Source organism: Oncorhynchus clarkii, chromosome 22, assembly GCF_045791955.1.
Source record: "Oncorhynchus clarkii lewisi isolate Uvic-CL-2024 chromosome 22, UVic_Ocla_1.0, whole genome shotgun sequence".
NCBI lineage: Eukaryota > Metazoa > Chordata > Actinopteri > Salmoniformes > Salmonidae > Oncorhynchus > Oncorhynchus clarkii.
Genome location: NC_092168.1, coordinates 15,785,934 through 15,809,826, shown reverse-complemented (window position 1 = coordinate 15,809,826; position 23,893 = coordinate 15,785,934). Strand labels below are relative to the sequence as shown.

General features: G+C 41.6%; 1 protein-coding gene across 6 annotated transcripts in view; it reads left to right on the top strand.

Moving 5' to 3' along the window:
* The first annotated feature begins 12,554 nt into the window (after nucleotides 1–12,554).
* LOC139380474 (GTP binding protein 8) overlaps nucleotides 12,555–23,893 on the top strand; it is a 21,612-nt gene continuing 10,273 nt past the window's right edge. For 5 of the 6 annotated variants that reach the window (XM_071123168.1, XM_071123170.1, XM_071123167.1 and 2 more), the window contains exons 1-5: nucleotides 12,652–12,773; nucleotides 13,175–13,511; nucleotides 21,545–21,643; nucleotides 21,767–21,897; nucleotides 22,948–23,047. In XM_071123168.1, the coding sequence (XP_070979269.1) occupies nucleotides 13,194–13,511; nucleotides 21,545–21,643; nucleotides 21,767–21,897; nucleotides 22,948–23,047 (648 nt within the window). In that variant the 5' untranslated portion in view covers nucleotides 12,652–12,773; nucleotides 13,175–13,193. Of the gene's footprint in view, nucleotides 12,774–13,174; nucleotides 13,512–21,544; nucleotides 21,644–21,766; nucleotides 21,898–22,947; nucleotides 23,048–23,893 lie in introns of all 6 variants that reach the window. The other variant, XR_011628440.1, reaches the window with a different exon arrangement.

Genomic DNA, 23,893 nt, shown 5'->3' with positions numbered 1-23,893 from the left:
ATTAAACACATTGTTAGTATGCCCGGGGCTGTCAGAGTCCAGCGAGTCACAATGGCCAACAGCGTGTCTCCATACTGCTGCTGTGCAGCCATGGGAAGGACCTATTGTCAGCGAGGATGGGGAGGCACAACTGTTGTGGTCTTGACCAGTAGGACTTTGGCTCTTTAGAAAGTCAGAGAGGTGTGGAGCAGTGTGTAATGCTGCACACACACACTTACACACACACCTACCTACACCCCCCTCGTCTCTCTTAGCTTCCTCCTGGCTCTGCTTTTATGAGAAGAACAGTGTGAGGCTGACACGGCCATTATCTCTCCATGGCTAGCATCCCCCCCAACCCCCTCACCAAGGACAACCGTCTCATATCCACACAAAAGACAAATCCTCCTTCATCCGCTTCTATCTCTCTCTCGCTCTCTCGACCCTGGCAGAGCTACAGTCGTTGGTGACCTAAGCAGAAGCTAGTTGTGACACTCATAATTACAGTCTATCTATCTATCTACCTACCTACCTACCTACCTACCTACCTACCTACCTACCTACCTACCTACCTACCTACCTACCTACCTATCTACATATCTATCTATCTACCTACCTACCTACCTACCTACCTACCTACCTACCTACCTACCTACCTACCTACCTACCTACCTACCTACCTACCTATCTATCTATCTACCTACCTCCTGTGTTGATACACATCCAGGACTCCTGTTTTTGTTCTTGTCTCCCGCTGTCGTGGAAACCTTAACACTGGTTCCTGTCATCTCAGAAGACTCCAATAACTCTCTGGGGGTCACCGCAGGGCTCTCATAGCACCACCTTCATTATTTAACTGTCCAGGAAACTCTCCTCTCTTTTCTAATCACTTGGCTGTAGACTAGAGTCTTAACTCTAGTCTACAGTAGAGAAGCTTCCTGAATTTGTTTTCGCTTTCTCCTTTATTGAAGGAAAAAAATGAAGGAGACAAAAAACAAGAAAGCCAGGCTTTTTTCAAATCTATTATAGGCTAGTATTGGCCGGGCGTCTCCAGTGTGGGGATTAAGACTCCAGACGGCATGGGCTCTGACCCCGAGGGCCGTGGAGGAGAGGGGAAGAGGGGATACATCATCTCTGTGAAAAGAAAGAGAGGGATGAAGAGACGGATGGGGGGGTGAATGTATGGGGTGGGTGTGTGTGTGTATGTGTGTGTGTGTTGCCTCAGTCCTCAGCCTCTAGAAGGTTATACATCTTAGATGCAGACACTGGAAGGGAGAGTGTGGCCATAACGTTTTGATGTGGCTCAGAATCTGACAAACAAGTTCTATAGTAGTTTGTTGTTTCAGACGTAGATGGTTTCAGGAGAACTGTAAACAGCTGTGTGACTGATGCGTCTGATGACCAGGGCTACAGTCCACAACTTTATCAAATCAGCGCATTATCTGAAATACTCCAGGAATTCAGAGCAAATTAAAGTAACCTGATGGACTATGTTCCCAATTCACATGCGTATGATCTTCACTCTCCCTCTCTCTCTCGCCTTCTTTTCTCCCATTCCACCCTGGTTACACTCAGTCAGTGAGTGTTTGTGGCTGTCTTCCCTCTCCTTCTCTCGCTCTCTCTCCTTCCAGCCCACCCTGTGTCACCCAGAGTCAGTGTGGCCTGGCGGGCGTCTCCAGACAGCGTTTGTTTCCCTCTGCATTTCCTTACTGCTGTGTTTTTTACCAGGTTCTCTTCCTGGATCCTGGCTCAAGGTCACTCCCCCCTCCTCCCCTCTAAGTATGGATGCCAGCAGCGGCGAACAGCAGAGCTGGGGCTCTTGGCAGGGAAGCCACAATCGATATCCCTGAGCTCTGGGTGCTAGCTCTCTAATATCTTCCAAATACCACCTGCCAAAATATTTATGCTATATTCAAGACAGATGCCTAAAGAAAGAGACAATAGATGGGAGAGACAGTGCTGGTGGTTTTGGGGGGTTTCTTAAAAGAGAGAACTTGAAGCTCGTATTAGTTCATGACTGATCATGTTTGTGGTTATACCAGGCTTAGGGCGCTAGCTGGCTTCAGCTCAGCTCGGTTTTACCTCCGCTCAGTTTAGCGCAAGGTTCATCGCAGAGCTCAGATATGGATCGAGAGCTTGTGACTTCGCGTTTCACCCCGGCTAAACAGGATTTGTGAGGTGAACACTGATATTAATTAACATTTATCAACACCGAGGTGGTCTGAGTAGATGTTAGTGGTTGCTACAGGTGCAAGCCTGGAAAAACAATACCCATTGCACACACAGGCTCTGTTCAGACACTGCTAGGCAGATGAGGAGATAAAACAGGAACACATTGTGATAATGATCATCCCTGGCAGGCGTTGGTCTCCCTCACGACAGGCGTCAGTGTGTGTAGGAGGGGTATTGATAGTTTGACCTCCTGACTTGATAAACTGCTCTGGTACTTCATCGCACAAAAGGAGGGGCAGGAGGTTGGGGGGAGGTGTTGGGGAATAGTGGTTAACATGCAAATGAATGTGGTTATGTGTCTTGCAGGGGTAGTGGAGGTCACAATGCATGATAATTCAGTGTCAGTTTACGCACCATTAGCTTTTAGTTTGCAGTTTGTATTATTGTGTGTGTGCTACAATGAAACACCCAGCCTTGGAGTGGACACAGTCTTCACTGCCTACACCTCAACATACAGCCAACACCTGTCTCAACTACATAAATCAGACACACTAAATCAGACAGACATCTAAAAAGAACATCATCATCATCAGAGAGAGAGAGAGAGAGAGAGAGAGAGAGAGAGAGAGAGAGAGAGAAACTATAGAGAAGAGGGGATAGCTAGCTTGATAGCGTGGGTTGGTTCAGTAAGTTGTTTGGGGACAATCCATTTTTTATGATTTCTGTTTTATTTTATTGATGTGTACCCTGGGGAGGTAAATGCCATCATGGCTCTACTATAGATGTCTCCTTGGGGGACAATTGATTGCTCTGCCATTTGATGCTGTGGCTCACGCAGAATGATGGGGGGTGGGGACAGAGTCATGAGAGAATTGGAAGGGGCCTCCTTCCGTCCTCTCATCCCTCCATTCCGCTCTCCCTACTCCTTCTCCATGCTCTCATCCCTCCAACCCTACCTCCCTCCATCCCCCATCCTGCTGTATGTCTCGTTCCCCAGTAAGTGCCTCATAAAGCCCTGGGAATGTGTGGTTTTGGGTTTAATGAATTTGCCCGCCGCTCTATTGTGTTAAGAGCGATATAAATGGCTGGTGGTCGTTCTGGGGATAATAATGGTTGTCCATAAAGAATCCCGTCAGCTGTCCTCGCTGGTAATTCCTGTTGGAATGTGATTAAGGGAACATCATTCTCTTCTCTCTGAAATAATGCAGCGGACACCATCTCATTTACTAAGTAATCCCACTGAGGTCACACAGAGCAACTATTTTTCTCTTTATATGAGCCTGCCTGAACCAACTGATGATTCACACAAAAGGTACAAGATGTACAGAGTGTTAAAAAGTAAATCCACTAAGTGGCTGACAAATGAAAAAGATTCGTCTGCATGATTATTGCATGTAGCCTCGGTCTAAAGTGTAAATGGATGAGGGAGAATATTGTAGCGAGTGATAGGATTTCTCTGAATTAGCTGGTGCAGTTCAGCATGAATCACTGCAGTAATTGTCTAGAACTCTGAGGGTTAGGAAACGAATGGGTGGATAGGGAGTAGGACTGCAGGGGAGGGGGATGTTGCCAAGGCCAACCAGCTGGAGCAAGGTTTTTGGACAGTCAACACTGCCACCTCGTGGATGTACAGGAAGAAACACAACCTTAGTGATGGGAGAAAGAGAAGGCGGCTTTCTTGGTCTGAAACTGGTGTTGCAAAATTCCATAACTTTCTATCATTTCCCAGGTTTTCCGTAAATCCTGTTTGGAGGATTCAAGATCTCCTGCTTATTCCCTCATTTTTGGGGAATCTTTCAACCGGGATTTCTGGGAAACCTGTTAATTTTGGAAAATTACCAGATTATTGCAACCCAACCTGAAAACCAGTAAACGTTGTCATATCTGAGTATGGAGCAATGTTTAATTTAGTTACTACTATATTGCACGATTGACTAAAGTTTGGCTTCAATTGATTGCAATGGAAAAAGTAAGGGCAGTCCTGGATGCTCATTCACCCAACTATACTAAACAAAAATATAAACGCAACATGAAACAATTTAAAATATTTTACTGTTGCAATACATATGAGGAAATCAGTCAATTAAAATAAATAAATTAGGCCCTAATCTATGGATTTCACATGACTGGGAATACAGATATGCATCTGTTGGTTACAGATACCTTAAAAAAACAAATGGGCCTTACAATTGGCCTCAGGATTGCGTCACTGTATTTTTGTGCATTCAAATTGCCAATCGATAAAACGGGACATTTTATTTCCGCTCATGAAACATGGGACCAACACGTTACAGGTTGCATTTATATTTTGTTCAGCGTAAAAGCAGGTTGGAAAACACTGCTGTTCAGTAGCCTGTAACATATCAGCCAAACACCTGAAGCATCATCTCCCCTCAAAGAGTCAATGTAAAGGAATGTATAAGGAGTAAGGTCTATGGAGCCACTCTTATCACTACCACCTCCTAGAATCGAATTTACGATGACATCGCACAACATTTCCCTGGCTCGGTGTATTTAAACGTCATCATTTTAATCCGGTCCTAATCCCCTTTCAGAAGGTGATAGACGATATATGTGACATCTACATTCGGAGAGGCAGTTGCTTTCCAAAACCCTGAGTAGGACCTCAAGAATGTTACAATATCATTACAAATCCGAAGGAGGTTCGACAGACAGCCATGTATCAACTGGAACGATGTAGCCGAGGCCAAAAAGGATTAAACTGCTCTCAAACGCGTTCATGTGACATATGAGAAACTTGAGTTTCTCTTCAAATATATACATAACCAGGTTTCCATCCAAACCTCAGTAAGTCTTTATGTCGGTTCAAAAAACATGTCACGACACGTCTGATGGAAACAGCACATTTTTTCAGGTAAACTTGACAAATTCGACAAAAACAACAATCGGTGGACAAGGTGGGATTTTTTTGTGTCGGTAAAATGAATTATGCAAATATTTAGATAATAACCATCATATCAAAGTAAATGTATATGTTGTGTGGCCCTCCCATTACACTAGGGAAAACATGCAGTTCATGAGGCTACATATTAAATAAATGATGAACTTCACAAGGTGGTGGAAGTGCATGGTGATCTTGACGCTCCTTTCCAATACATATTGAGGGGCTTATTCTGGTGACATGATCGTTTGACAAATAGAAAATCATATTTTTTCGCCCAGAATAATCTCATCATGTAGCTAGCCTACCCACACTGTTGTGAGCTGTGAGCTGTTGGCTAGAGCACACGTACCTAGACCAGAGTGCACACAAATATTTTTGAGACAAAACCATCAGTAGAGTTGAAAATGCGATGGAAACCAATTGAACTTTTATTATTGCTGCATTCATGTGCTAGTTGGAACTAGGAAACGTTTACATTTCCGATTTGCTAACTAGTAGTCAATTATTGAGTAAGAAGTATCCTCGCTGTATAATGCTGAATAGTTTTGTTGAAATATGTCAATGTTAAACAAATTACTTTAATCATCAACACTATAATTAAAATGGCTGATGTAGTAGTGGCTATTTTCAGCGATGCAAAAACTGATGTCAAGGAAAATGAGACCTGGAGCATGGTTCTGGGTCGAAAATGCCCCAAAGGAGACTCGTTTACCTATTTTTATCATGGAGCATGGAGAGAGAAATCCTGACAAAGAAGGCCATAGCCAACCCCATTAAGGAGGAGGAGCTCTACCACACTCTCATACATGAAATTCATCCAAACCACTTGAGGTCAGTACAGAGAGTACATGCCCTCTGGCGTATATATATCTTCTCAGTAAGGAAGCAAGGTCAAAGCTTCTGATCAGAGGAATAATAGTCAGAGGAAAACATGTTGTGTTCAAAGAGAATAATCTGTTCAGTTTGAAGTCGCACATGGCTGACCAGAACTCAATTCCAGTTACAAATAAAGAACTACCTGAATCAGCAGAGGATAGTGTTGTGACTGAGTTTCTGGCTAAAGCTGGATGTAAGCTGGTGGGGAGAGTGATGAGGCGCATGATAAGATACAAGGGTCAATTTACGAACTGCTCCAAAGGAGATCGTTTTGTATGTTGAAGCAGCAACCATCATTCCTATAACACGGTCTGTGGGCCCTCACTGGATCAAAGTATTTTATGATGGACAAGGCGGAGCAACTCTCTGCGGAATACAAAAGAAGGCAGCCAAACATCAGTGCTGGCCTTCAGTCAAATAATCCGGAATCAACAAACACCCAATCGGCCCAGGGTACCGTTAATCAGGCTAAAATGCTCTGGGACCCTCGTTCCAAGCCTAGAGGAATGTTGGGAGGTCTTATGAATATTCGTAACATTATTTCTGAGAGAACAGATAGAACATTTATTGAATGACTCTAATCTTGATTTTTTTCTGTTTCTCTGAGACATGGCTGAAGAAATCTTCTTATATATCTGCCTTTAATGTCCCTGGATATTCCATATTCAGGAGGGATAGGGGAGAGGGCAGAGGGAGAGGATTGTTTATGTACATGAAAGATAACTTTAAATGCAATCGTACCATATGGAAACATGCCAATGACCTTGAATGTATGGGGCTGAATGTCTTCCTCTCCCCTCATATCTCTCACTATTATTGGATTATATCGACTTCCAACATCTGATATTTCGTTTTATGACCATCTAAATGCCATGCTTAAAGAATGTGATCATAAGAAGGAGATCATCTTCATGGGCGATTTCAATATAAACTGGGAAAACAAAACTTGCAGGAAAAAACTCAAAGAGATCACAGACTATTTCAACCTGACTCAAATAATACAAGGTCCAACCAGAGTAACACAGTCATCCCAGACTCAAATTGATCTGGTGTTTACTAACAGACCTGATTGAATAACTAAGTCCAGTAACTTACTAACTGGCATATCTGACCACAATGTTACATTGGTGGTTTCAAAGCTCACTAAAAAGAGATATAAGAACCATATTAACATCCTGAATTAAAGGTTAATGGGATTCTAATTCAAGACTCCGATTTCACATCCTTTAACCTTTTTTTTTTGTTGACTCTGTCAGGGAACTGGCTCAAAGATTTTCAACCAAGACCACAGTTCTCACTCCCATAGATAATAATAAACCAATATTCAAAATTCCTGAAATCTCAGCGTCAGCAGTGGAAAGTATTATTAGCTTCTTCAGGAGCTCTAGAACAAAATATGTATTTGGTCTTGACACTGTATTCCTAAAGAGACACAAATATTCTCTGATTGCCCCTAATCTACATCTAGTTAATATGTCCATAAAATATGGGTTCTTCCAATGCTTGGAAGTCTGCTGCAGCGATACCTGTTTTAAAACCTGGTGACCCACCACTGGTAGAAAATTACTGACCTATAAGCATTCTTCCAGTGCTATCAAAAGTAGCTGAAAGATGTGTGACTGATAATCTGACTGATCACCTCATTCAGGGCAACTCCATGCATCAAATACAATTTGGATTCAGAACTAACTATTCTATCAAAACAGCCAATTGCTATTTTCTGGAGTGCATTAAATCTAAACTGGACATAGATGGTGAAGTCGGCGCAGTCTTTTTGGATCTTTAAAAGGCCTTTGATACTGTGAATCATGAGGTCCTCCTGTCCAAACTATCCTCCTTTAATGTGTCCACTGAAGTCATTAGTTGGATGTATTCCTATCCGACAAACACAAGTCAAATGGTACGTTTGGGGGACACTCAGTTGGACTCTCTTTACTATAACATTGGGGTCCCACAAGGGTCAATATTAGGCCCCTTTCTGTTTAGCATCTATATAAATGACCTCCCACTTTCTTGCCCACAAGTTAACATGCATACAGTATGTATGCAGATGATACAATTCTGTATGTACACTCAAAATAATAAACTAGTTGTTAACATGTTAACTGAAGCTATGGTACATGTTTCAAAAATGGATGACTAATTATTGCCTGCATTTAAATATCGACAAGACTGTTTATATGTACTTCTCAAAGAAATCCATTGATTCTTCCCAACGAGCTGTTCTTGTTAATGGGGAGAATCTGAAAGTTGTGTCTAACTTCAGGTATCTTGGTGTCATTTTGGACTCCAACTTGACATTTAAGAAACATGTGAAGAAGGTGGTTAACACGGTCAAGTTTGGATTATCCAATTTTCGATTTATAAAGACCTTTCCTTCCTCTGGAGGCTGCCAAACTATATATGCAAGCTGTGATCTTCTCACATCTGAGATATTGCCTCACATGCTGGTCACAAGCAGAAGTTACTATTCTGAAACCAATTGAATCACTCCACAAACACTAAAGATTTTTGATAACAAACCAAACAGTTACCACCATTGTCATATAATTTACAAACATAATTTATTTAGTCTGGATAGCTTTAAGCAGTATGTAGATGCAAGCCTTGTCTTTAACACCCTGCATGGTCTTGCCCCTCCACCTCTATGCCGGCATATCATGCTCAAGGAAAGCACCCCCAGAACCACAAGGGCAGTAACTAGAGGGGATTGCGTTGTCCCTTTTCGACACAGTAAAATCGTCCAATCGGTCTTCTCTGCTAGAGCTACAATATACTGGAATACAATGCCCATGGACTTGAGAAGCTGCACTGATTATTTTACTTATTATATTGATTATTGAAATGTAAATTGAATACATGGCTCAAATCTATCCAAACCTGTACACTTAGTTTTCTGTGGTTCCTCATATGTAAGACGACAGTTGATGATAGTGTTGTTGTTGTTGTTAGAATGATAGATTAGTTGATGCAATGTATTTGTATTTTGTACTGTTTTAGTGAGTATTTGTATTGTGGCTGTGTAGCAGCCCTGGGACTACGGGTTAGCTTTTGGCTAACCCCGGCACATTTACATGGATGTTGCATTATTTTAATATTGATGTTGATTATAAGCATTGTCCCCTATCAATTAATAAATAAAATAAAATATATATACAAGTGCCGCATTGAATCAGAAAATTGTTTCCTAGAACCGACTAGTATTTTTATTCAGTACATGGGGATTTAACCGCAAAAGTTATTTTTAATGCAGTCATCACGCAAAGCCTTTTATCCTCAACAACTTAATTTGATGGAAACATCTCTGGTGGGAATTTTTATTTTATTTTTAAAATTCACATGAAAATCTGTCGCCAACTGCATGGAAACCTACTTTATGATCGTAAACGCCTAGTTATCTTTATGGTACAATGTATCACGTTGCCTAAATATCTTTAAGGCTTGAAAAATGTGTATTTGTTCATTGAATTAAATTGTAATTAATAGATAAATTAATTAATAACTATTAAATAGAAAAAGTGCATTGGCCTAATTGGGCCAATATTTTAGCCCGCATTGCCTCCCCATCATGCCAATGTGGGCATGTCTGCTGGGAAAGGGTGGGCTTAATTCAGGCAAAATGAGGTCTGCCTTCAGCGGCATCATGCCCCCTCAGATTTGTCCTGTTTAAACATTTTATATATATATAAATATAATATATATATATGTATTCACACAACTCTGGAAAAAATGAGGATACCACTGCAAAATGATCCGTTTCTCTGGTTTTACTATTTATAGGTATGTGTTTGGGGTAAATTACATTTTTTTGTTTGATTCTATAAACTACTGACAACATTTCTCCCAAATTCCAAATAAAAATATTTAGAGCATTTATTTGCAGAAAATGACAACTGGTGAAAATAACAAAAATGATGCAGTGTTGTCAGACCTCGAATAATGCAAAGAAAACAAGTTCATATTCATTTTTAAACAACACAATACTATTTTTTTTTTACCTAGGAAGAGTTCATAAATCAATATTTGGTGGAATAACCCTGATTTTCAATCACAGCTTTTGTGCGTCTTTGCATGCAGTCTTTGAACATGATGTTGGGTGACTTTATGCCACTCCTGGCACAAAAATGCATGCAGCTAGGCTTTGTTTGATGGCTTGTGTCCATCCATCTTCCTCTTGATCACATTCCAGAGGTTTTCAATGGGGTTCAGGTCTGGAGATTGGGCTGGCCATGACAGGGTCTTGATATGGTGGTCATCCATCCACACCTTGATTGACCTGGCTCTGTGGCATGGAGCATTGTCCTAAAGTAAAAAACAATCCTCAGAGTTGGGGAACATTGTCAGAGCAGAAGGAAGCAAGTTTTCTTCCAGGACACTCTTGTACGTGGCTTGATTCATGCGTCCTTTACAAAGACAAAGCTGCCCAATTCCAGCCTTGCTGAAGCACCAGCAGATCATCACCGATTCTCCACAAAATTTCACAGTGGGTGCGAGACACTGTGGCTTGTAGGCCTCTCCAGGTCTCGCACCCACATATGAAATTTGGTGGACACACACACACACACACACCTTCGAAAGATATTCTGACCCCTTGAATTATTCCACATGTTACGTTACAGCCTCATTCTAAAACTGATTAAATTGTTTGGTTTTTTTCCCCACCCATCAATCTACACACAATACCCCATAATGACAAAGTGAAAACAGGTTTGCTAATTCATAAAAAAAACAACAACTGAAATATCACATTTACATAAGTAGTCAGAACCTTTTCTCAGTACTTTGTTGAAGCACATTTGACAGTGATTACAGAGTTGAGTTTTCTTGGGTATGACACCACAAGCTTGGCACTCCTGTATTTGTGGAGTTTCTCCCATTATTCTCTGCATATCTTCTCAAACTCTGTCTGGTTGGATAGGGAGCGTTGCTGCACAACTATTGTCAGGTCTCTCCAGATGTTCAATTGGGTTCAAGTCCGGTCTCTGGCTGTGCCACTCAAGGACATTCAGAGACTTGTCCCGAAACCACTCTTGCGTTGTCTTGGCCTTGTGCTTAGGGTCGTTGTCCTGTTGGAAGGTTGTCCTGTTGGAAGACTAATGCTGAGGCATTTTTTGGGACTACATCAACTACATCAACAATATATATGAGTGACATGAAGTTAGAAATAACTGTTCATGCAGAAACTCAATGCTGACAGGGATTTCAGACGGTGGATGGTGGTTGGAAGAGCACACTTGCTGGAAATGGAAAAGCGGTGCGGTAGCGTTTGATAAAGAAGAACATCAAGATGAAGCAGCTGCTTTATAAGTGGGATGCACTGTTGAGTGCTACATCCCGAGGGGTTCGTCCTGATTGTACGGAGATTGTGACAGCCGGTTAAATGGGGTCCCTTGAGAAGGCAAGAACAAGATGTATGTCAGGAGAAGTGCAGTATTATCATAAGGAGACGTATACTTGGAATATGGAGGAGGAATGGAGGGAAAAAGAGAGGCAGAGGAGGTCTAAGAGAGGGAGGAAGAGGGTGAGCTTGAGTCGGTGAAAAATGTCAAAAAAGGGAGATGGCTTGTTAAAGAAGAATGTAAGTGTAAACGGAGTGAGCTGAAGACAGGGGGAGAAATGGAAGTGATTGAGATCGAAGTATGGGAGTTGGTAGGTGTGGTGAAGTTCTCGGAGCCCAAGGCTTGCACCGAAGGTCAGGATAAAGATTAGTCTTTTTTTTTTGGAAAAAGTGGACCCTTGCCTTTTGGCTGATTCATTTGTGGTTTCAGGGTGGGTGAAAACAGAGTTGGGAGCAGTGGAATCAGTGAGGTTAACCAGAAGTGGTCTTGTGATAATTGTTTGTGTTTCTGCTGGTCGGAAGGAGAAGGCGCTCTGTGTTAGACGAATGGGGGAAAGAAACATGGCGGCATGAGTGGTGAAACAGAAGAGTCATTGTCTGTTCTTTTGAGTTTTGATGTTTGTCCGACATAGTGATGTTAGGATATACGTTATCCTGTACGAGCTCTTGTGCCGAATACATTACGTTGTTACAGGTGTCAAGCTTATGGGCATGTGGTAGCAGTGTGTAGAAGGGAGGTTCCTAGGTGTGAGAAGTGTGCAGAAGGCCATGAGGACAAAGGAATGTGTAGCATTGGGGAAAGTACGGGAAGATGGGTCAAGGTGGAGGGATCCTGAGCGGAGTGGTGTTGTAGTAGATCTGTACCAGTACAGAGGGATAGGCCAACAAGTGATATATGTTTCAGTAAGATTGGATTTTTAGCATTTATAGCAATGGTTATTAACTGTACTGCAGGGATAGAATGTAGGTCACAAAACATGGAGGTTGTGGTAGCTGCAGAGAGGTATTTGGTGTGCAAGACTTAACATCAGAAGAGTTACAGGGTGTGTTAAGTGGTGTCCCATCCTTTCAGGTTGTTGGCCTGAGGTATGACTAAATACATTTAAATAGTGGACTAGGGTGGTGTTATTTTTATTTTTGTGTGAGTGTAGTGTTAGATTGTAGGGTATTTGTTTATATATTTATATTTTCATGCAAAGTATAAGGGAGTTCCACTCCAGTCTAGTAGGTGGCGGTAATGCAATATTTAGTGGCTGCCTTTAAACCTCGTCGAAGAAGAAAAAGACTTCGAGAATGGAGAGTGTGGTTTTAAGGCGGAACTACAAATGTGTCAACTTTTGTCTGCCGGTTGCATTTCAATGTAACCATTAAAAATCAAACATGGAGGACGTTGACTAGAAAATGTACGTCTAACAATGCATCTCTTCGAAATTTGATCAATATATGTATTGTCACATTTAAACGCGCAGGAATTATTGGCGTAGTATTTCAGCAAGTCACTGGGTAAGTTTAATTAATTAAGAATTGCGAAGTAAACAGATAGCTAGCTAGTTGCCATAAAATGTAATAATAGCCATGTCATGTGTTAACCTAACGTTACCCATTAAATCCCAAGTTCATGAACATTGGGAAACGACGGCACAATATTTTTAAAAAGACGTCACCTCATTTCACCTTTTTATTTTCGTCCGGGCAGGCAAACGCGTTCCGACAGTTGTGACTTCATCAGAGCATCAAGAGATGTGCCAAACCCATTTTATTATTATTAAAGTGCTTAGGTGATAATGACAATTGCCTACACTTGTGTGAGGGCGGTGCATAGTGGTATTCGAAAACAGTCAACCAACAATTGTTACTATAGAAAAAAATACACAGATAACCTATAAGACATCATACTTTTGCAGCTCACACATCAAACAAAAGATGTTCTGCAGGAGGCTATGGCTAAAGCCAGGGACTGGATTTTGGACTGCATCCCAGCAGGGTGCCCACAATCTGGCTTCTTTCCATCAAGCCTCCCTGCTCCCCCAGAGGAAGCTCCGGGGCCTGCTGTTTCCCTTCAGTGAGCTGGAGCCCCACTTGGCTTGTTCAGTGGATAGGGGCAACTTTCAGCTCTTCCAGCCCAGTGTGGAGGACATAACCAAGGCAGAGAAACTCTTCTCCCCGTCCTCCTCACACAAGATTGATTACCACACCTCCGCCGTGAGGATGGAACACGCGCCCTCACAGAACCAGCCAGAGGTAGGTGGAGGGATGTGTGTTGGATGTATGTTAAAATAGTTGTGAATGTACATAGTAGTTTGATTTGAAATAAAAAACACTTGTAAAGGCTAGGTCTTATTTCACTTTTAGATCACAATATGCAGCTTCAATTTAACATTGGTGTCTCAAGAAAGATGAAAAAATGTTATTGTTACATTTTTTTAAAAACATCAGGGTTTCAAAAAGCTTGTCAGACATGGAGCAGCGATCTGGTCTGAAGATACGTCCTCCAATGTTGGAAAAGCCACTCCACAACTGCAGAGAATGCTGGAATATGTACAGTTGAAGTCGGAAGTTTACATGCACTTAGGTTGGAGTCACTAAAACTTGTTTTTCACCACTCCACACATTTCTTGTTAACAAACTATAATTTTGGCACGTCGGTTAGGACATCTACTTTGTGCATGACGCAAGTAATTTTTCCAACCATTGTTTACATACAGTGAATTATAAGTGAAATAATCTGTATCACAATTCCAGTGGGTCAGAAGTTTACATGCACTAAGTTGACTGTGCCTCTAAACAGCTTGAAAAATGTCAAATGATGTCAAGGCTTTAGAAGATTCGGATAGGCTAATAGACGTAATTTGAGTCAATTGGAGGTGTACATGTGGATGTATTTCAAGGCCTATCTTCAAATTTAGCGCCTCTTTGCTTGACATCAGGGGAAAATAAATTGTAGAACAATTTCCAAACGCCTGAAGGTACCACATTCATCTGTACAAACAATAGTATGGAAGTATAAACACCATGGGACACACAAGTTCCTAGAGATTATACATTTGCCTTTGTTGACAGGAAACAGCTATATTGTGGTATGGTTATTTTCCGTCACCACCCACAGGAACGATGCACAACTCAGGGAGTTCAACCAATACACAGATTTCGATGTATCCCAAAGCTAGTCAAACTGTGTGTCAAATGAAGTCTAAGAGTCTATATAATTTGAGGATTAAAACAAAAATTGTAACCTTTTATTTAACTAGGCAACGTCAGTTAACAACAAATTCTTATTCACAATGACGGCCTAGGAACAGTGGGTTAACCGCCTTGTTCAGGGGCAGAACTAAAGATTTCTATCTTGTCAGCTCGGGAATCAATCTAGCTACGTTTCGGTTACTGGCCCAACGCTCTAACCCCTAGGCTACCTGCCGCCCCTAAGTATTAAACCTCATTGTTTTGGCAAGCCTAAATAAGTTCTGGAGTAAAAAGGTGCTTAACAAGTCACATAAGTTGCATGGACTCTGTGTGCAATAATAGTGTTTAACATGATTTTCCTGTTTTTCTTATGTTTGGGGCAAATCAAATACAACACATTACTGAGTAGCACGCTCCATATTTTCAAGCATAGTGTTGGCTGCATCATGTTATACGTATACTTATAATCGTTAAGGACTGGGGAGTTTTACAGGATAAAAAAAAATGTAATGGAGCTAAACACAGGCACAGTCTGTTAGAGGAATTTAGTTCCTATGTGTTCATTAACCAATTCAATTAATACACTGTCTGTTTATAAGAATTTGTAAGGTTCTTATTTACATAAAATAGACAGTGACCAGTCATCAACATTAACCAATAGTGTTAATTCTCGAGCGCTCTGGTCATAATACCATGTACATTGGTTTATATACCTCGCATTTCATCATAAATGTCCCTCCTCTCAGATACAATGGCAATATAGTTCACAAGCCTTCTCACATTGTCTGCCACCTGTTAAATAATCTACTACAAGCCCAAGGTCTCTCCCCTCCCTGGGTGGGGACAGAATGTCCTGTAAGGAACACAGTTTTCCAGCCGGTATGACGATAGCTCCATTCGTTTCTAACAAGGAACAGAAAGTCCTTGTTCTAGTTCTTGACTAAAACTACACGCATTATATTCAGTGTTTTGATTATAATAAGATTCATACAGTGACAGGGTAGTATTCTGTTTAGTTATAGTTCTACTTTAAATGTATACATAATTTAGTCATTATTCATATAAATCCCATAACACAATCCTAGAGGAAAACCTAGTCTGCTTTCCACCAGACACTGGGAGATGCTTTCCCCTTTGAGGTACAATAACCTAATCTACACTGGAGTTGCTTACCAAGAAGACATTGAATGTTCCTGAACAGACGAGATACAGTTTTGACTTAAATCTACTTGAAAATCTATGGCAAGACCTGAAAAGAATTGTCTAACAAAAATTAACATTCCATTTGACAGAGCTTGAATAATGTTTAAAACAATAATGGGCAAGTATTGCACATTCCACGTGTGGATAGATCTAAGAGACTTATCCAGAAAGACTCACAGCTGTAATCGCTGCCAAAGGTGCTTCTACAAAGTATTGACAGGTGTGTGAATACTTATGTAAATAAAATATTTCTGTAATTTAATTTTCAATAAATTAGCAAACATTTCTAAAAACATGCTTTCACTTGGTTATTATGGTGTGTGTGTAGATAAAAATATATTTAATCCATTTTGAATTCAGGCTGTAACAAAACAATGTGCAATATGTCAAGGGGTATGATAACTTTCTGAAGGTGCTGTAGGGGACACACTAAGGTGATCCTGTGCAAATGTGGGCTTGGGATAGTGGGAGACAGTAATAACCTCAGCAAAGCCATTTCCAAAGCCTTTATCTGTAGATTTAAGGCAGTCTAATGGTGAGCTATAGTGTGTGAGCAAAGCATCTTTCATGCTGTGGAAAGTGAACTTCAAGGTCAGTGGAACTTACAGGTTGCAAACCTTCCTCTTCGGCATCATTATCCCTTTCTTCAGAGGTTGTTGTGTCTTCAAAATTAGCAAAAGCAGCAATCATGTTACCACAGTGTTGACTTTGGTTGTATGATTTTGTTTGACGACTGGACCAGAGATCAAGAGTGAAACAGATGTTGCTGACCCTAGATGAGACATAAGGCTATCCTCCATCTTGATTTTCTGTTCACAGAATTGTATATAAACATTTGCCTTTTTTGCCAAACTTTTAGTACTGATTATTTCAGGGCGTTTGAAATATGTTTTGGAAAAATATTTGAAAATTGTTTGAGGACAGCGTTGCACACTCTTGGCATTCTCTCAACCAGCTTTGCCTGGAATGCTCTTCCAACTGTCTTGAAGGAGTTCTCACATATGCTGAGCACTTGTTGGCTGTTTTTCTTTCACTCTGCGGTCCAACTCATACCAAACCATCTCAATTGGGTTGAGTTCGGGTGAATGTGGAGGCCAGGTCATCTGATGCAGCAACTACATCATTCGCCGCCTTGGTCAAATGGCCCTTACACAGTGTGTTGCGTCATTCTCCTGTAGAAAACAATTAATAGTCCCACTAAGCGCAAACCAGATGGGATGGCATATCGCTGCAGAATGCTGTGGTAGCCATGCTGGTTAAGTGTGCCTTGAATTCTAAATAAATCACTGACAGTGTCACCAGCAAAGCACACCATCACACCTCCTCCATTCTTAACGGGGGGGCAATGTCAATAGTCCGGTGGCCCTTTTTTGATTGCTGAATAATTAGTCTTATGGCTTGGGGGTAGAAGCTGCTAAGGAGCCTTTTGGTCCTAGACTTGGTGTTCCGGTACCGCTTGCCGTGAGGTAGCAGAGAGAACAGTCCATGACTTGGGTAACTGGAGTCTCTGACCATTTTTTGGGGCTTTCCTCTGACGCTGCCTAGTATATAGGTCCTGGATGGCAGGAAGCTCGGCCTCAGTGATGTACTGGGCCGTACGCACTACCCTCTGTAGCGCCTTATGGTCAGATGCCGAGCAGTTTCCATACTAGGCGGTGACGCAACCAGTCAGGATGCTCTCAGTGGTGCAGCTGTATACCTTTTTGAGGATCTGGGGACCCATGACACATCTTTTCAGTCTCCTGAGGTGGAAAATGTGTTGTCGTGCCCTCTTAACGACTGTCTTGGTGTGTTTGGACCATGATAGTTTGTTGGTGATGTGGACACCAAGGAACTTGAAGCTCTCAACCTGCTCCATTACAGCTCTGATGTAAATTAATTATTTGCCTACCTCCTCGTGCATTTGCACACAATGTATATAGACTCTTTTTATTTATTTTTTAAAATTCTACTGTGTTATTGACTTGTTTATTGTTTACTCCATGTGTAACTCTGTGTTGTTGTCTGTTCACACTGCTATGCTTTATCTTGGCCAGGTCGCAGTTGTAAATGAGAACTTGTTCTCAACTAGCCTACCTGGTTAAATAAAGGTGAAATAAAAAATATATATATATAATAATGGGGGCCTGTTCAACCCACCTTTTCCTGTCGTCCACAATATGCTATTTTGTCTTGCACACATTGAGGGAGAGGTTATTGTCCTGGCACCACACTGCCAGGTCTCTGACCTCCTCGCTATAGGCTGTCTCATCGTTGTCGGTGATCAGGCCTACCACTGTTTTGTCGTCAGCAAACTTAATGATGGTGTTAGAGTCGTATTTGGCCATGCAGTCGTGGGTGAACAGGGAGTACAGGAGGGGACTAAGTACACACCCCTGAGGGGCCCCAGTCTTGAGGGTCAGCATGGCAGATCTGGGAGTGGCCTGTCAGGAGATCCAGTTGCAGAGGGAGGTGTTTAGTCCCAAGGTCCTTAGCTCAGTGATGAGCTTTGTGGGCACTATGGTGTTGAATGCTGAGTTGTAGTCAATGAACAGCATTCTGATATAGGTGTTTCTTATGTCCAGGTGAGAAAGGGCAGTGTGGAGTGCGATTGAGATTGTGTCATCTGTGGATCTGTTGGGGCGGTATGCAAATTTTAGTGGGTCTAGGGTGTCCGGGAGGATGCTTTTGATGTGAGCCATGTCCAGCCTTTCAAAGCTCTTCATGGCTACCGACGTGAATGCTACGGGGCGGTAATCATTTAGGCAGGTTACCTTCACATCCTTGGGCACAGGGACTATGGTGGTCTGCTTGAAACATGTAGGTATTACATACTGCCAGGGAGAGGTTGAAAATGTCAGTAAAGACACTTGCCAGTTGGTCCACACATGCTTTAAGTACATGTCCTGGTAATCTGTCTGGCCCCGCGGCTTTGTGAATTTTTACCGCGTCATCTGACCACTTCCGTATTGAGTGACTCACTGGTTCTTCCTGCTTTAGTTTTTGCTTGTAAGCAGGAATCTGGAGGATATAATTATGGTCAGATTTGTCAAATGGAGGGCGAGGGAGAGCTTTGTACACGTGTGTGTGTGTGGAGTAAAGGTGGTCCAGAGTTGTCTTTTTTCTCTCTGGTTGCACATTTAACATGCCGGTAGAAATGAGGTAAAATGGATTTAAGTTTGCCTGCAGTAAACTCCCCGGCCACTAGGAGCACAACTTCTGGATGAGCATTTCCTTGTTTGCTTATGGCCTTATACAGTTGGTTGAGTGCGGTCTTAGTTCCAGCATCGGTTTGTGGTGGTAAATAGATCGCTACAAATAATACAGATAGTGTGGTCTATAGCTTATCATAAGGTACTCTACTTCAGGTGAGCAATACCTTGAGACTGCTTTAATATTAGACATCCCGCACCAGCTGTTATTGAAAAATAGAAACACACTCGACGACACGGATAAAATAAAGCTAGCGGGATTTCCCATGTACCGGCAGAACAGAGAATCTGTGTCTGGTAAGACAAGGGGTGGGGGACCCCTTGTCTTACCAGACGCAGATTCTCTGTTCTGCCGGTACATGGGAAATCCCGCTAGCTTTATTTTATCCGTGTCGTCGTTGTTCAGCCACGACTTGTGAAACATAAGCATTATAGTTTAATATCTCGTTGGTTGGATAATCTTGATCGTAGGTCAAGTCGATTTTATATTTCAATGCTTGTACGTTGGCCAATAGAACAAATGGCAGTGGGGGTTTACTCATTCGCCTGATTCACGCAGTCTCCTCTGAACAGTTGATGTTGAGATGCGTCTGTTACTTGAACTCTGTGAAGCATTTATTTGGGCTGCAATTTCTGAGGCTGGTAACTCTAATGAACTTCTCTTCTGCAGCAGATGTAACTCTGGGTCTTCCTTTCCTGTGGTAGTCCTCATGAGAGGCAGTTTCGTCGTAGCGATTGATTGTTTTTGCGGTTGCTCTTGAAGAAACTTTGAAAGTTCCTGAAATGTTCTAGATTGACTGACCTTCTTGTCTTCAAGCAATGATGGCTGTCTTTTTTCTCTTTGCTTATCTGAGCTGTTCTTGCCATAATATGGGACTTGGTCTTTTACCAGATAGGGAATTTTTCTGTATACCACGCCTACCTTGTCACAACACAACTGATTGGCTCAAATGCATTAAGAAAAAAGTTGATTTGTGGAACATCTTTCAAGGCACAACTGTTAATTGAGATGCATTCCAGGTGACTACCTCGTGAAGCTGGTTGAGAGAATGCCAAGCATGTGCAAAGCTGTCAAAGGCAAAGGGTGGCTACTTTGAAGAATCTCAAATAGAAAATATATTTCGATTAAAAAAAATAATAATAATAATTTAAACACTTTTTTTTTTTGGTTACTACATGATTCCATATGTGTTATTTCATAGTGTTGATGTCTTCACTATTATTCTACAATGTAGAAAATAGTAAAAATAAAGAAAAACCCTTGAATGAGTAGCTGTGCCCGCACTTTTGACTGGTACTGTAATTGCATACAAAAAATAGTTTTGGGCTGTGAAAATACTAAAATACACAGGAGGAAAAAGTATATTAAATAACAAATATTCAAATACATGTATTTGAACCTGGGTCTGGAGTGTGTGGGGGCACATGCGTGGGTGGGTGGGTGGGTGGAAGACTGGGGGGGATGACTAAGTGTGTGGAATGGGCAGATTAACCCTCGCCCCCTCCTTCATGCTCTTATTCTTATAAGAATGGAATGAAGTGAACATTGGCCATGGCTTAATAAATTAACTCAATTCTGAAATGTATTCATGTAACCTCAGTCAGACCAGGACTTTAACCTAGATTCTTCCCCGCAGTTCCAAATGGAAAGATGTTTGGAGAGAGGAGTGGTGCAGAGCCAGAGGGTTCAGTGATTGAGACACGTGGTTTTAGTTACCGCTCGGCTCACCACCTCTCCCCTGTCGGTGTGATTTATCCCCCGGCAACATGGGGGAGCGGCTCTCTGCATCCATCTTGTGTCAGACAGACTCCATCTTGTGTCAGAGACAGATGGCTCCAGCAGCTCTGATTTGTCCGCTGGGACTCCATGGATATTACAGTAGCACACTGTCATATCTCTACAAATGACTGATTTTATATCATGGCTGGCAACACACAGTTGCAAACCCAAAGCAGTGTGCTCAGCATCGCAGAATATACTTTAAGGTGAACTTATCTAGTTTTCAAATATCTACATACACTAAGCTTTAACTTCAAAGTGATAATACAAAAAAAACAATTTTTTTCATGTGTATGTGTTTCATGTGTACACACTACCGTTCAAAAGTTTGGGGTCACTTAGAAATGTCCTTGTTTTTGAAAGAAAAGCACTTTTTTTTTTTCTTTTTTTTTTCCCATTTTAAAATAACATCGGATTGATCAGAAATACAGTGTAGACATTTGTTATTGTTGTAAATTACTATTATAGCTGGAAACGGCTGATTTTGAATGGAATCTCTACATGGGCTTACAGAGGCCCATTATCAGCAACCATCACTCCTGTGTTCCAATGGCACGTTGTGTTAAATAATACAAGTGTATCATTTTAAAAGGCTAATTGATCATTAGACAACACTTTTGCAATTATGTTAGCACAGCTGAAAACAGTTGTGCTGATTGAAGAAGCAATAAACTGGCCGCCTTTTAGACTAATTGAGTATCTGGAGCATCAGCATTTGTGGGTTTGATTACAGGCTCAAAATAGCCAGAAACAAAAGTTTTCTTTCAAAAACAAGGACATTTCGAAGTGACCCCAAACTTTTGAGCTGTAGTATATTTAATATGTTCAATTTGGTCAGCTTGTTGTTTAGGTCCTTACACCCCTTTTGGATGTTTGATGTGTTGTAATATTGATCATGGTGATTGTCTATGCGTTGCCAGGTGTGTTTCATCGGCAGGAGTAATGTGGGGAAGTCGTCTCTCATCAGAGCTCTGTTCTCCCTGGCTCCTGATGTAGAAATTCGAGTCTCCAAAACACCAGTGAGTAAACTAAGATCTGTTGTTTATTGGGGGGGGGGTCCTACATTGTGTTATCGCTCTGTCTCATTCCATACATTCTCTAAGTTACTTTCACTACCTGGCATTTTATCCATTCTCTCTCAGGGCCATACCAAGAAGATGAACTTTTTCAAAGTGGGCAAAGCTTTCACTATGGTGGACATGCCTGGTTATGGATACAGGGCTCCCAAGGACTTTGTGGAGATGGTGGAGCACTATCTGGGTACAAGAAAAAAGTAGGTATTCGGGATGTTTTAGCTTTACGTTATGTGGCCGTCAATCAATGTACAGTAAGTATACTGAACAAAAATCTAAATGCAACATGCAACATTTTCTAATATTTTACTGAGTTACAGTTCATATGAGGAAATCAGTCAATTTAAATAAATTCATTAGGCCCTAATCTGTGAAGTTCACATGACTGGGTAGGGGTGCAGCCATGGGTGGGCCTGAGAGGGCATAGGGTCCAGACAATCTGAATGAGTTTTTCCCCACAAAGGGCTTTATTACAGACAGAAATACTCCTCAGCACCTCCCCCACCCCTCAGACGATCTCGCAGGTGAAGAAGTCGTATGTGGAGATCCTGGACTGTCTGCGGTTGTGAGGCCGGTTGGACGTATTGCCAAATTCTCTAAAATGACGTTGGAGGCAGCTTATGGACATTAAATTCTCTGGCAACCGCTCTGGTGGACATTCCTGCAGTCAGCATGCCAATTGCATGCTCCCTCAACTTGAGACATCTGTGGCATTGTGTTGTGTGACAAAACTGCACATTTTAAAGGGGCCTTTTATTGTCCCCAGCACAAGGTGCACCTGTATAATGATCATGCTGATTAATTTGTTTATTGATATGCCACTCCTGTCAGGTGGATGGATTATCTTGCCAAATGACAAATGCTCACTAATATGAATGTAAATACATTTGTGCACAAAATTGGAAAGAAAACTTGTGTATGGAAAAAATCTGGTATTTTGTATTTCAGTTCATGAAACATGGAACTAACACTTGACATGTTGCATTTCTATTTTTGTTCAGTGTAGATCAGGGCTCTCCAACCCGGTTTCTGGAGAGCTACCCTCCTGTAGGTTTGCGATCCAATCCCAGTTGTAAACTAACCTGATTCAACTTATAAACCAGCTAATTATTAGAATTGGGTGTGCTTGATAACCAACAGGACGGTAACTCTCAAAGAGCAGGGTTGGAGAGTCTTGATGTAGATCGAATGCATTTGTCTGTTTGTGTGACATGATCATGCTTCCCTCTGCTGTGTTACATTTATATCAGTCTGGTAAGGACCTTCCTATTGGTGGACGGCAGTGTTGGGCTGCAGGAGGCAGATATGATCGCCCTGGAGATGTGTGAAGAGTTCAGTCGGCCTTACGTGGTGAGATTAACCTCTATAGCCTCTGTTTTAATTGAATATTTATTTATATATATACATACACACACATACAGTTGAAGTCGGAAGTTTACGTACACCTTAGCCAAATACATTTAAACTCAGGTTTTCACGTTCTTGACATTTAATCCTCGTAAAAATTTGCTGTCTTAGGTCAGTTAGGATCACCACTTCATTTTAAGAGTGTGAAATGTCTGAGTAATAGAAGAGATTTCTTTCAGCTTTTATTTCTTTCATCACATTCCCAGTGGGTCAGAAGTTTACATACACTAAATTAGTCTTAGGTAGAATTGCCTTTAAATTGTTGAACTTGGGTCAAAAGTTTCGGGTAGCCTTCCACAAGCTTCCTACAATAATTTGGTGAATTTTGGCCCATTCCTCCTGACAGAGCTGGTGTAACAGGTTTCTAGGCCTCCTTGCTCACACACACTTTTTCAGTTCTGCCCACACATTTTCTATAGGATTGAGGTCAGGGCTTTGTGATGGCCACTCCAATACCTTGACTTTGTTGTCCTTAAGCCATTTGGCCACAACTTTGGAAGTATGCTTGGGGTCATTGTTGGAAGACCCATTTGCGACCATGCTTTAACTTCCTGACTGATGCTGCTTCAATATATCCACATAATTTCCCTCCCTCATGATGCCATCTATTTCCTGAAGTGCACAAGTCCCTCCTGCAACAAAGCACCCCCACAACATGATGCTGCCACCCCGTGCTTCACGGTTGGGATGATGTTCTTCGGCTTGCAAGCATCCCCCTTTTCCCTCCAAACATAATGATGGGCATTATGGCCAAACAGTTCTATTTTTGTTTCATCAGACCAGAGGACA